The 14235-nt window shown below is 35.3% G+C and overlaps 1 protein-coding gene and 1 long non-coding RNA gene across 2 annotated transcripts; both read left to right on the forward strand.

The window, feature by feature from the left end:
* Positions 1–369: 369 nt before the first annotated feature.
* LOC308692278 (cyclic AMP receptor-like protein A) lies at positions 370–6644 on the forward strand. Its single transcript, XM_081368132.1, has 13 exons — positions 370–564; positions 1290–1342; positions 1429–1483; positions 2311–2367; positions 2534–2594; positions 3279–3366; positions 3483–3572; positions 3664–3702; positions 4902–4980; positions 5357–5404; positions 5496–5578; positions 5757–5898; positions 6064–6644. Exons 1-13 carry the CDS (start codon positions 478–480, stop codon positions 6238–6240), a joined length of 1059 nt encoding a protein of 352 aa, XP_081224258.1. The 5' UTR covers positions 370–477; the 3' UTR covers positions 6241–6644.
* A 579-nt stretch (positions 6645–7223) lies between these two features.
* Positions 7224–9145, forward strand: LOC308691935. Its single transcript, XR_014030283.1, has 3 exons — positions 7224–7388; positions 7641–7733; positions 8589–9145. It is a non-coding gene; the product is annotated as an uncharacterized lncRNA (long non-coding RNA).
* Positions 9146–14235: the final 5090 nt, after the last annotated feature.

The raw sequence follows: 14235 nt of genomic DNA on the forward strand, positions 1-14235 counted from the left end.
AAAGATACCAAAGATTCTTCATTTTTGGACCTAAACCTAAACAAACATTTTGACAAAGTGAACTGCCACACTATGTTCATTGGATGAATCTAAATCACCTTGCTTTCACTCTACTAAATGTTTCATACCATGTTATGAAAACATAAGACACACACACTATTCCACAAAATTAATAAATAGCCTATCAATAGGCCTATAACAGATACGCTGAATAGTCTTATCCATTTATTTTAAGTAAATAATATTAATTAACCAATAACATGACTTCACTGTATAAACAACAGCTAAGTCTGTAGAAAATATAATGTTTATGTGAAAGCTACTGACAGTAACTTAATCAACTTAACTTAATCGCGTTTCGTATATTGTGTTGTTTGTCCCTATGTGCACGCCTTACGTGTCAATGGGGATGATGTGGTGCTCTCATCATGTGCGTTTCCACATCAAAATATTAGTTAGTAAAAAGGAAGAGTAATTATGGGAGATGAGCATTCAGTCCAGGTTAACAACACTAGCACCTCCCGCTGTACTGTCTTTAACGCAGCGCCCGACGACTATCGATGTGTAAGTGTAAACTTGTTTTAAAAATTAATGCAATGCTAACTTTTTAGCCCTCATGCTAATCACAACATGACATCATCCTTTCCAGGCATGATGATTTTCATAGTAGTTTACTCCTAGACGTAAAAGTAAGAAAGTATGGTGATTGATAATCACTTAATTTTAGTTAAACATTCTTGTGGGAAGTATATTAGATGGCTCAGGGTGAGGTAAGTTCATTTGTAAATAAATGACTTATTGAGTTGTGATGGGACAAACCACCCAACACACGAGCAGGAAAATGGGTTACATTTCTTTGGTGAATGGTTGCAAAGTGTCTAAAAGAACCGTATAGTGTGTTAAAATGTAAAGAAATATAGGGGAATCAAGACTTCTATTTAAAATGAAAAGAAAAATATGTGAACGTGCTTTTGAAATCGTTCTTCAGTAGTAGGCTACTTCATGGAATCTCAATTAAAGTTCACCCAAAAATGAAAATTCTATCAACATTTATTCGCCCTCGAGTTGTTCCAAACCTGTATGAATTTCTTTTTTCTGCTTAACACAAAATGTGATATTTGGAGGAATGTTTGTAACCAGACTTCCATAGTATGAAAAAAAAAAAAAAAAAAAATCTGTGGAAGTCAATGTGCAAAATACAAAATACCTTCCTTTGTTTGTTTTAACTTTCCTTCCTTATGGTCATTTTAGTTTTCATTATATTTTTATGTATGTATTTTAATCCTTAGGATGTGATTCTTAAAGTGAAAAGAGCCACAGGGACATTTTCATTAGTGGCATGGTGAGTCGATTTATATCGCACAGAACTTCTTTGTTTTAAATTGACTTTTGAACATTCTTAACTAACTTAAAATTTCCTATCTGTAGCTTTTTCATGCTCTTTGTGATATGGCTGCTGCGCAGATATAACTCTTTGGCTCAGGTACAGTGTGTGTTTGATTTGAATTGCTAAGATACATACACTACTGTTCAAATTCAGCAAGGATGCATTGCAAAAGTGACAGTAAAGATGTTTTGTTACAAAAAAGAGCGGCACAACTAAAATTAATTAGTTAAAATGTTTCTTGTACAACAAATCAGAATATTGGAATTATTAGAACATATTGAAGACTGGAGTAAATTTAGTTTTGCCATCATAGCAATATACATCTTTTTAAAATGTATTAAAATAGTAAACCGGGTTACACTTTATTTTGATGGTCCCTTTAACACGTTCTGTTGACTATAAGTAACATTGCACCTACATGTCTGCTAACTCTCATTAGAGACTTAGTAGAGTATTAGTAGATTAAAAAAGAGTATTAGTAGACTAGTTGGGTTAGGGTTAGAATAAAATAAGTTGACATGTAGTTGCAAAGTTACTTATAGTCAGTAGAATGTCTGTTGGAGGACCATCGCAATAAAGAGTTAGCAGATATTAAGCAGACAGTCTACTAATATTCTAATGAGAGTTAGTTGACATGTAGTTGCAAAGTTACTTATAGTCAACAGAATGTTCACAAGGGACCATCAAAATAAACTGTTACTGTAAACTTATTTTAAATTGAAAAGTGCAGTCTGGTTGAAGAGTTCCTTCAAAAACATAAACAACTCCAAACTTTGGAATGGTAGTGTAATTACACAACATAATTTAAAACTCAGTAAAGTTCTAGTAATTGTCATATTCCATCATATTGTTGATTATTTTAAATAACATTGTATCTCTTTTTATCTGTATGTTATAATCTCTCTCCTTTCCTTTTTTTTCAGAAAATGGTAGTCAGTCTGACAGTAGCTGCATTTTTTGACAGTGTTGCATATGTTATGGTAAGTTTTGTTGATTAATTTGTGTGTATGTTTGAGAGAGAGAGATATATGTAGGCAGAGAGTAATTATTCAAACTAATGTATGTTGAAAACTCTTTAGTTTTTTTTTTTTATCCCTCTTTAATAACTTTATTTCATTGCACCTTTTCTTTTCCTCTCACCTGCAGGGAGAGTCTCATCCAGAGGGTTCTCTGTGTAATTTTCAAGCGTGGTGGCTCACATATTTTGGTAAATTTGGCAACTGATCAAAAGATGTTTGTTTATATGTGTACTGTCTTATTAAAGGGTCAGTTCACCAAAAAATGGGCAAGGCATTAATTACTCCCCCTCTTTCATTCATCTTGTGAAAAATATATATATATATATATATATATATATATTTTTTTTTTTATGAAATTTGAGAGCTTTGTGAATAAAAGCCTAAATTCAATCTGTTCATCATATAAAGTGATCGAGTCTCTTCAGAAAAGTTGGGCTACAACGCTTAATTCACATTGATTAGTTTTACGATCTCTTTATGAACTTTTTGAAGCGTCAAAGTGGTAGTTGCGTAGCTGTCAGTGGAGGGACAGAAAGCTCAGATTTCATCAATGATCTTAATTTGTTTTCCGAAATGAACGAAAGTCTTACGGATTTAGTACGACCTGAGGGTGATTAATTAATAACAGAATTTTCATTTTGAGGTGAACTATCCCTTTAATGTAAAGTAACAGATCATCAATTCTGACATGGCATAATAAGATTATTTAATTTAGTCATTGATGTAACTAGCAGAAGACTTTTAAACCCAAAAATTCACACCACAAAAAACATGTACAGTATGATATTTGTGAATTTGTAGACTGATGTCATGATAAATTGCTGTTGTTGTTGTTATAGTTTTGAACTTTTGGTATGTGTTTTTGACTTTAGACTGGACTGCACTGATGTGGGTGTGTCTTATTACTTTCAATCTCTACCTGAACCTGGTGAGAGAAATCAGAACGGAACATTATGAGATGTGAGTCAATACACACAAAAAACTAATTTAGTTGTGTGTTTTATATATATATATATATATATATATATATATATATATATATATAAGTATTCCTAACATCTGCATGTGCTTCTCAGACCGTACCATGTGGTGGCGTGGGGGGTTCCTCTGTTCATGTCCACTCTCCCACTGATGGCTGGATTCTACGGTCCTGCTGGAGCCTGGTGGTATATAACCTCTGATTTTTGATATATTCTTAATTGGAGTTGTATCACTACAGTAGTCATCAGTCCTTTCTGTTTCATTCTCTTCCTGCAGTTGGATTACAGATAATCATGTTGGGTGGAGGTTTGGCATGTAAGTTTGTAATGTTCAGCATGTGTATGGAATGCGTGTTGTTTCTAGGGATGAATATGAGTTGGAGTAATGTAACTATGTTATGATGTTTCATCACATTTCAGAGGTTCTCGCAGCTCCTCATGCTATTTGAATCTCAGGAATTTCCGTTCTCAATCTGACAGGTTTTTGTGCATGCTGGAGCTGCTTAGAATATTTTTCACTCTAATTATGTAAAGTTTATTGCCGTGTTACTTAACACACTGGTAAACACTGGCCACAGATATATTTAGACGGCTAAAATGCATGAATGCTTTTGCATTACGTAACTATATAATATATTTATATGGATGCGCAACAGCGCAAGATATTGTTTCCATGTTGGTTACTAGCCAATATTTATATATATATATATTTGAAGAGTTCAGATGCAAAAGCCTCTAAGTGCCATCTGAAATTTTCTTCTAGAATGATCATTTTTTATAAAGCTTGTATAAAGTTCAGTAATTTCACTTAAATGACAATTAATAGGTTAATTTCATTGCCATTTAAGTGAAATTACTGAACTTAAATATACAAGATTTATAAAAAGGATCATTCTAGAAGAAAATTTCAGATGGCACTTAGAGGCTTTTGCATCTGAACTCTTCATTTATTTATGTATATCAAATATTGAATTGTTCATTATAATTTTCCATATATTTACATTTACATGACCCTTTTCCATCATCTAACAATCACTTAAAAGTAATCTTTAAAAATAAATCTTATTAATAATGTTAAATGTTAAAACTTTAGCAAATCTAAAAATGAATATCCATTTTTCATACTGTTAAAGTCTTTTAAAATGTTATGATGCTTAAATTCAGTTGTAGCATTTAAAATGATTGATTTTACTTTTTTCTTTTACAAATGTAAAGAATATTATTATATTATAAAAATGATTGATTTGAGTTTTTAGGGATTTATTTGAAACTTTAGACAAATTATATATATATATATATATATATATTTTTTTTTTAAATGTACTATATTATGTCGTTATTACATTATATATTATGTATATAATGTAATTTATACATAATATATAATGTAATAAAGAAGGATAGTAGTACAAGAAGTGCACTTATCTAATAAATGTCCAAATACTTTTTGAGGCCTCTGTTTGTGTATTGTCTTGTTTGAGGTGTAAAGTATTTCTTTGTTGTTGTTTTTTGCAGATGGTACATCCCTCTGTTTAGCCTGATTATCCTCATGATCTGCTGTTATGCTCGAATCATCTGTGTGGCCAATGAGAGGGTGAGTGAATGTGACTCACAAACATCAACTAAAAGATTGTCCCGCTACTTCCAGAATTTGACCTTATGGCAATTTTAGGTCCAACTTAGGTGTGAAATTCAAATTCATCTTGAACAAAGCACTTTGCTTTTCTCTTCCCTGTTCTCTGTAATGCTGACGTGCCACGCTAAGGCTGAAAGTGAACTTTTTGCACGTCTGGCAGCTTCTTCCAGTCACTGACGCAATAAATCAGGCTATACAGGCTCATGTACGTGCAGACACCCGTGTACTCTGCACAGGTCTTAGGGGGGGACATTGAGCATTGTACAGTACACCACATCATGATCCATGCATTAGGAGTGTAAATGCATGTTTAAAGTTACTGTCTTTATTTCAGATGCGGTCCTGGTTAGGCACCTTTAATCCTGAAAGAGAGAGGAGGAAGGTAAGCATGTGTATTAGTGCATGTGCAGATATTACAATCCTGCCATCCACTGGTTTATACATCAGTAATGTATCATTACTTCTTCCTGCAGATCTCTCTAGCTGAAGAGATCAGACCGTTGAAGTGGTATCCCTCTGTCTATCTGCTTGTCTCTATCTTCCCCCTCATAAATCGGTAACAATGCTTTTTTTTGCCATATTTAACATACTGAACCTCATGGATGTGATCTGTATTTATATGGATTTCCATATATTCTGAAATGAACTGTCCCACATGTTAGCTGATCACATACCTTATAGTTGTGGATGCATCTGTGTGCTTGTGTGCATGATCAGCATGTGTATTTTTGCAGGCTTCATAATGCTGCTCACCCAGAGGACCCTGTGTTTTCTCTGACATTACTGCACGTGCTCAGTGCACCATTGCATGGACTTGCAAATGCTCTCGTCTTCGGTAAGGACACCTGGAGTCAACTGAGTTCAACAGGAATAAAGGTACAGTTCACACTCACTGGTCTCAGCCATGGATTGGTTGATTCTTATGTCAGTCAGACAGTCCCTTCTTGTATCATTATGGTAACTAGGCAGCAATGCATACCAGACACATTTGTGCGGTTTGATTTCAATCTCTCATTCACGTAACTCATGCGTTTTCCACAGATGGCGATCCAGTCTCGACTGTGTGACAGCACAAGGATTGGAGAGTACCATGCCACGAATGTAAGATACACACATGACCTTGATACACACTCCGATTCTGATGACGAGGACAACAATGTCATCTTTTACAGTCCGAACATGATCTTAAAAGACAGGGGACCCTTGGAAAGTGTTTAGAAAAGAAGTGTGTATGTGTGTGCCTTTAAAGAGTTTCATTCAGTGTTTCTGTTGCAGCTTTTATTTCGACATTTTAAAATATGTATCATGATTATTGGAAAACAGAAAAGAAAATGGTTGATAGAACGTCTTCCTTTGCCTTTAATTATGGGTAGTATCATAACATTTGTTTGTACTGTATTAATGTGGGAAAGCTTTCATTCAAGCTGTTTACCACCTGAAAGTAATATATTTTGTTGTAAATAATGGAATTAAAGACTGCCTTTTCATTCATCTGAATATTTCAGACATTATATTCTTTTTAGAAAATTTGAGCATGTTTTACTATCATATTTATGAAAATGTATGATATATTTTTGTATTGTTTACATATGCAGCAAATTTGTAATAAAAATCTAATAACATTTCTCTCGTTTGTGTCTTTTGCCTTGTAGAATGAGTTAGCACTCTAACTTTAATTAATCAGCTAATTAACTGAGTTCTTGAATCTCAGCACTTAAATCAGGATGATTAATCAGAAAGCCCTGTGGAGTAAGACATGTTTCCCATGATAAGAGCGTTATAAAAGCTCCTTGATATACACAAGTGATATAGTTTGTGGAACTTTGTCTTACGAAAGCTAATTTAAACGATACTGACACCGTGTGGACAGAAGTGTGAACACTATTCTCGCCAGAAATAGACAATATTTATCGCTCTGTATCTTGCTTTATGAAATAAGAATCCAAAAAGTTGATTCTAAAAGTGTATTTAAATATAATTTAAAGTGTTCAATAAACTATAAGCAAAAGGAGAGCTGTTATTTCGCTGTTCTCTTTTCCTGATTGGCTGTGTTGTGTTATATCATCTAAGCGCATTTAACAGCGATTGGTGAACAACTCCTCGTAAGTGACTAGAGAGCCAATCAGTGAAGAGTGCGTTGTAAAATTGATGATAAATGTAACAGTAACCATACGTAACATATTTTCATAACATCAGCTGGCGAACATGACATACTAGGCAGGGCACTCCCTGAAAGACAACAGTATCATCCATAACCCGTAAAGGCTTGCGTTTCAAGGAAGATTGCTGGGTTGGAAACGGAATACAGTAGAAACTGTAGCCAACGTTACATTCTATCTTAACCATGGTATGACTTCTGATAAAAGGTAAGACTTATTAGTTCTTTATAAGCCGTTAACATTTATTTACTGTATATGATATAAAAGCCTATTATATAGTTAATATTATTGAATAATATATATATTTTTATTAACAAACATGAACAAAAAAGTATTACATTTATTGACTGTTTCGTGTACATACAATTATACATGTGGTAATATGGGATTGTGCTTAATATGAGTACACGGTGTAGTGATTTGTGTTTTGTGTATTTGTATGACTTGCAACATTTACAGCCAGCGTCTATGTGGTGCGCAAGATCAGGGCTTCCATTAAAGAGGGAGAGCAAACAGAGCAACCTGTCCTCACACCATGTAGCCTGGCTAAAGGTGAGTTTACATTATAAATAAATCTATATTTTTATTTAAAGTAAATAATAATGTCAATTCACAGGAATAACAAGTTATGAAACTCATGAGGAACGCAACAGTTCCCGCCCCCTTTTTCAGTGGCGTTGGTTCCGGAAGTAAAAAAAAAAAACGTTTTTTTTTTTTTGTTTTGTTTTTTTATAAATGAACGATGAACCAAGCCAATCAGCTACAAGTTGAATCACAACACTACAAACTCTGATTAAAAGCAAACAGCTTTTTGAAAATCGGACAAAAAGAGAGAGGTACAAGTGTACAATGTAGGCTACTTAACGGAAGGGAGGGAAAGAACTACAATCCCATGAAGCATTGCGAACAGCATAATCGAATTAAAAACGATTACACAGTGCTTAATGCATGTGGGCGGAGCTAAATAGCTATTTTGGAGTGTGTTGCTTTTTTCGACTCTGATTGGTTGTTTTCTGTAGGATCTTCTTGAGTAATGTAATTTTTCACCAGCAATTCCATTGTTAAACACAATTATTTTATGAATAAACTGACAGCGTCAGCAGAAGCAGATACCATGGATTAGCAACCTCATAGCTCACAGTAAGGGCTGTCTTTTAAGGTTTTAAGTTATCTTATGGAGAAAATGAATGAAGTTCTTAATTCCGGAACACACTTGTTGCACTCTATTAAGAAAGTATATAGAGTGAAATTGTATCTCATTGTTTTATTACTCTATAGCCTTATCTGAATGAGGCAAAGTACATCAGAGTGCATTAGTTCATTCCACATTGTACAGATCAGATGTGAATGTACAGAGGGTGTTTTCGAATGTCACTAAAGTTGCCGGACTTGTTTGTGTGTTTCCAGGTAAAAAGAAGAGCAATGCGTCAGACAGTGCATTAATGGCAGCTCCAGAGTCTGAGGGTGCTGTTGGGTCATCTGCACCTACAGAGACAGCTATACAGACATGTGGTTCCTGAGGTTAAAGGTCACGCAGAAGCAAATCTGGAAAAAACTGCCTCGTTGAACACCAGCATATGTTGTGTTTTGCATGCTGGTGTTCTGGTGTTCCAACAATGGCATCTAAGCCGGTCTTTTCAACAGAGACTTTACAGAAGCGGAAGGCAGACTGTGACAAAGATCTGATATCAGACCAGTTTTGCTTTGCGTGACCTTTATTCTCAGTTGCCGACAATTGCTCTGTCTCCTCTTTCTCTTTTTCTTTTCCCCTTCAGCTGTAGTTTATGAAGGTCTGTTCATCAACCTCTGCCTCAGGGGCGGTTCAGATCTGATGTTTACCTGCAGCTTTTGCATTTATACTCACTAACAAACTGAATGAACATGTATCACTGTAACTTTGACGATATTTATAAGATAATTTCATGTTTGTTATGATAAAAACAACTAATAAAATTGTGAAACTCTATGAGCCTCTATTCTTTGATAAGATAAACACACTTCTGTATTTAAATGATGACATCACAATGACATAATTCCTCCACAGGGTTAGAGATGATCTCCGTAATCAAAGGATTTATTTTAAACAATATGAAAGTTGAAAATATATGTATTGTTATTTAATTGTTTAATTAATGTATTGTGTAATTGTAAGTGTTATTTAGATAAATATTCATGGTCATGGTGAACAATATTGACAGGGAAAGGATTTTGTGTCACACTATGTAAACTTTAAAAAGAAACATAAGCAAAACTCAAAAACAAATAAGAATTGTATTATATTATACATGTATTATATTAGTTATATTATAATCAGTTTGAGGACGGTTGATTATGTTGTGGCAAAATAGCAAATTCGAAGTCCTTGGTTCAGGTCACAAAGATGCCACATCGTGGTCCTGTAATGGTCAAGTGGTATGACATCCATCCTTGTCGAGTCGACTGCCTGGTTAAGTCAGCAAGGGTTTCATTTGTTCTTGCACCTCCCACACACTTTGCCAGCAGGGCCTTGATATCTCCAATGGCTAAGATCTTGCCCATTGTCTCTTCTTCCAGTAGTCGAATCCATTTGCCCGCCCCTTCGTGTATGTCAGGGAGGCGAGCGCTCAGTCCTTCCAAATCTTGTCCTGCCCATGGCACATGCTGTCCTTGTTGCCCTTAAATCAGGACGGGGCACTGTGTTTGTTCCTTTCTCAGTTGGCCTCTTCTTTGTGCAGACATAATCCACTCATTGACCTTCTTCTCAAATTGTCCCCTCTTATCCAATGTGGTTTGTTATGGGGGAGTTCCTCCAAGAGGAGGGTCCCTGACACATTCTTGGATTCTTTGTTAGGGCTGGCTGCGGGGTCTATTCCTTGTGTAGTCCTGAAGTCTCCGATGTTCTCTTCGCATGGTTTCCTCCAATGTCTTTTGCATGGACTCAGTCTCTCGTTGGATTTGTTCTTTGGTTATGAGTATGTCTCTTTCTATCTCATCTTGCTCAGGTTCGAATTGTTGGCTGTCAGCTTCCATCTCCTTCTACAGTCTCTCTTCGAGTTCTTGTAGGGCTTTACTTGCATGATGATAAGGATTGGAGAGGGTGGGGTCTGGGATTGTCCTGGTCAGATGTCTCACGCTTAGGTTGCTGTTTTGACTTCCCCATGACTCAGTGTGCCCTGTTTTGTTGTAGTTGTAGCTTCAAAGATGTCTGTAGCTTTTCTTTCTCTGTAGCCAGGACTTTTCTGTCATCATCCATCCTTCTTCCTCCCTCCTAACTTCGTCAGTTGGTTCGTCCTCAAAGTCCACTTTGCCTTGTACTGTTAAAGTTGCATTTACCAGTGGCAGTTGTTTATCAGTTGAATCATAGTGCATAAGGGGGTGGGGTTGCTGTCATGTCACTTTCTTTTCCTGTTTTCTCCCTAATTCCCTTAATCAATTTTACCCCTTGGTCTCTACAAAGATTCTGTTTTTTTGCTTCTATCTTGGGCTTTGTAATTCTTTATCAGTGCTCCCATTTCCCAGCACATAGCCAAATCAAATGTTCCCTCTGCTGGCCACTTAGTGTTTCATTTTCTAGTTCTTTTTTCCCACTTCCCTGACAGGTTTTTAATAGCATCTACATATCGGGTATTGTGATATAAGCTGCTCTACTGGGGTCTCTTGTTGTGGTGACGTCGAAGCCATTGTTTTAACCTCAATTGTTCTGTATTCCCACCCAATTAGTCAAATTATAATCTGTTTTCTCAATTTTCTGTTAAGTTTAAGAATTGCCTGTTTGGTTTTTTGGAGATATCTCAAGATATTTGTTCATATTTGTACCTCAGACAATGGCTTTCGGCGTCACTTCTCCTAGTCAATCATGTATATTTCGTTTCCAAATGATGTCCTCCCCCAGGCACATCAGTTCGAAACTCCAAATAATGTTCTTTTCAAACCACCAGCCTCGCGCAGTCATATCTCCTGCCCTATTTAGATAAGTAAGAGATGGGGTCAATTCCACTTCATGGCCTTTCCACATGGTAACTGAAATATTTAATTATTCATTATTGCAAGTTTCTAATTTTAATGGTTCAAATAAATCAATTAAAGTTTTTCTTTCATGCATGAATTATGATAACCTCAGTCAGGATTTTTTTTCCTATGTGTTTTTATTGCTCTCAAGGCCGTAACCAGGGTTTGAAAATTAGTGAGGTCCGGGGTGAGGTGCAGGGCCGGATTAAGAATTCAGAGGCCCCTGGCCACAATCAATGTCTTATGCCCCCCCTTAGGTAGGCCAAATGTATAGTTTGTCCAAGGACATTTTAATTTTGCATTAAGAGTTTTAGTTTACTGACTTAAAAGGAACTTTGTTGTACTATGCTGGAGTAAAGTTCATAAATGATCGATCTTTCCCATAGGATTTTGTAAAACTATGTTGGGCAAACCTCTGTCCCTCTAGGGGGGTTCGGGGGCATGCTCCCCCGTAAGAAAATTTTGTACATTTTAAGGTTAAATGCATCAATCTGGTGGTCTTTGAGAGCTCAAAATTAAGAGCTTCAACGGGCTTCAACCCATGAACTGTGCACAAAGAAAAAACATTGACTTGTACCTGGACATTAAAGGGGGCTCAAACATATTTTTTAGTTATGATATGGAGTTTCAGTCTACATTACATTATAACTGGTGTTTTAGTATGCCAAACAATTAGTATAATAATAATATAATAATGATTTAGATAATTATTCCTATTAAAATCCATATAGCCTATAATGAAAATGAATATTTCAAAAGTATACTTTACATTACACTATAGGAAAATTACAATACTTTTGTCCTAATGTCTTCACTTGCAAGAAATAAACTCTTTGATCGCGTGAGCAAAGTGCGCACTTTTCTTTAAATCACGCAGCACAAACATAATGCCCATATAGGATACTTAAATTCTTGTGCTGTTTTATAAAAGCACAAAACCATATCACGGTTTCGATATTAGTTCGTTGGCAAAATATAACGCTAGAGACCTTTATGTTAGGCTATACATTTTACATCTCATGTGTATTGGGAAAAGGGAGAAGAGCGAGTTCGGCAAAAGGCGGATTCGAACTCGAGTCGAACGCTTCAAAAGCTACTGAGTTTCAAGCACCTCACGCACGCCCAACGACCCATGCCACTGTAGCTATTTAGTAGAAGGTGTCTTTTTTTTGCTAAAAAGACAGGCACTTAGTGCAAATTACGCTCCATTATCGGAAATGTAAAAGAAAAAAAAAGTTCATTGGCACTTTTTGGTCATTTCATGAATTACAAATTGACATCAAATGTTGTTGCATCATGCTTGTAGTTTCTTTTGCGCTTTATTTACAAATTATAATAAAGTGACATAAAGCGCTCTGCCGCATTTTTTATAGTCTATGCTTACAACACGCTCTCAAGCCCCGTTCACTGATCTACCTTCTCGCAGCGACATAAATTGCAAACACACATGACGCGGTTTAAACGGCTAATTAATCATTCAGAGAGCTTGACATTTTATTTTTGAATATAAAAAAATGACCGAGGTCCAGACCTCGGTGACCTCATAGCTGGCTACGGCCATGATTGCTCTTAGGGCATGAAAAACAAGAATTGATTTTTATTTTATTTTTTTACTAATTTTTCAAAGAGATCTTCAGATGTCCACTTGAGTGGACAGCATACGGTTATGGTTTAAACTTAAGATATACTATATTAAATATAAGACAATAATCAAACAGATAAAGTATGTGAATTTAACAAACTAATCAATACAATTATATCAAATCACGTGAAAACTATCAAATATATACAAAAAATATAAATGCAAAATATTGCAAAGGCTTCATACAACTTCATACAAGTTGCACTTCGCGTATCTTTGATATCAGAACATGAGGACGTGATTCCATCAGAATTTTCTACAGTCTGTCAAGGTACAACTGTGGAAACCTCTCAGATGCTCCCTCCAGTGCACCAGAGTATGGATATTATTAGCTGATAATTCTGATTGTGTTCAAGATGGACATGCACATTTCTATCATAGCCCTCCTCTGAGAAAACCTAGCGATACGTTTTTCAATCTCATCTGAAATGATCAGTGTTGGGGGTAACGCTTTACAAGTAACATGCATAATGCATTCAGATTACTTTTTTGATGTTACAAGTAAAGTAATGTGTTACAAGTAACATGCATTACCTAATCAGATTACTTTTTGATCTAACAAGTAATTAACTACAAGTAATGTGCATTACCTAATCAGATTACTTTTTGATGTAACAAGTAAAGAAACGCATTACAAGTAACATGCATTACGTAATCAGATTACTTTTTGATGTTGAGTAAAGAAACGCATTACAAGTAACATGCATTACGTAATCAGATTACTTTTTGATCTAACAAGTAAAGTAATGCATTACAAGTGTCATACATTATGTAATCACATGACTTTTTTCGATGTCAATGAAAATTACATTCTAATAATACAAATACATTTATTTACAGTAAAAAAGTCACTGCAGATTAAGTTTTTAAGTTTTAAGTTTCAAAAACAATATTCACATTATAATTATGAATTGTAGCTGAAATATAGCAATTGATGCATGACGTCCACTACAGTGGACATGATTAATCAGAGTTTTCACTCAATCTAAAATCAAAACTTGGAAAATTTTACTGTGATATGACTCATTAGATATTGCTTGATGCTGCAATATTTTTTTTACCTACAAGAGTCTCCTAGGATAGAAGGAATGGGTGGATATTCCGGAGCAACTTTGCATGTCTGACTGACCCTTGGCCATCTTGGTTTGGAGGGGGAAAAAATCGAAACACAACGGCTTGCCACTTGATTGCAATTTATAGGATGATGCACCAGGGTCCAATGAAGAGGCTGATGTGCAACCCGTGCAAATTTAAGAAAATGCTTTTTTAATAGCTGTCCACTGTAGTGACCACTATGCGTGAAAGGGTTCATTGATTTTTGTTTAAGATTTTTGTTAGTTTTCTTAAATAATATTTTTTTCTTTTGGTCTGTTAATTCTTGTCTCTGTTCACGAATTCCTTTTCCTGCCAAAAGTTCCTTTTCTC

This window comes from Scardinius erythrophthalmus (genome assembly GCF_964197995.2).
Source record: "Scardinius erythrophthalmus genome assembly, chromosome: 6".
Lineage (NCBI taxonomy): Eukaryota > Metazoa > Chordata > Actinopteri > Cypriniformes > Leuciscidae > Scardinius > Scardinius erythrophthalmus.

Coding starts and splice junctions, on each gene's coding strand:
- LOC308692278 (XM_081368132.1), top strand. CDS start 478: ATGGGAGATGAGCATTCAGTCCAGGTTAACAACACTAGCACCTCCCGC. Junction 3,367..3,482: donor AGAACGGAACATTATGAGAT/GTGAGTCAATAC, acceptor TGTGCTTCTCAG/ACCGTACCATGTGGTGGCGT. Junction 5,899..6,063: donor TGAGTTCAACAGGAATAAAG/GTACAGTTCACA, acceptor CGTTTTCCACAG/ATGGCGATCCAGTCTCGACT.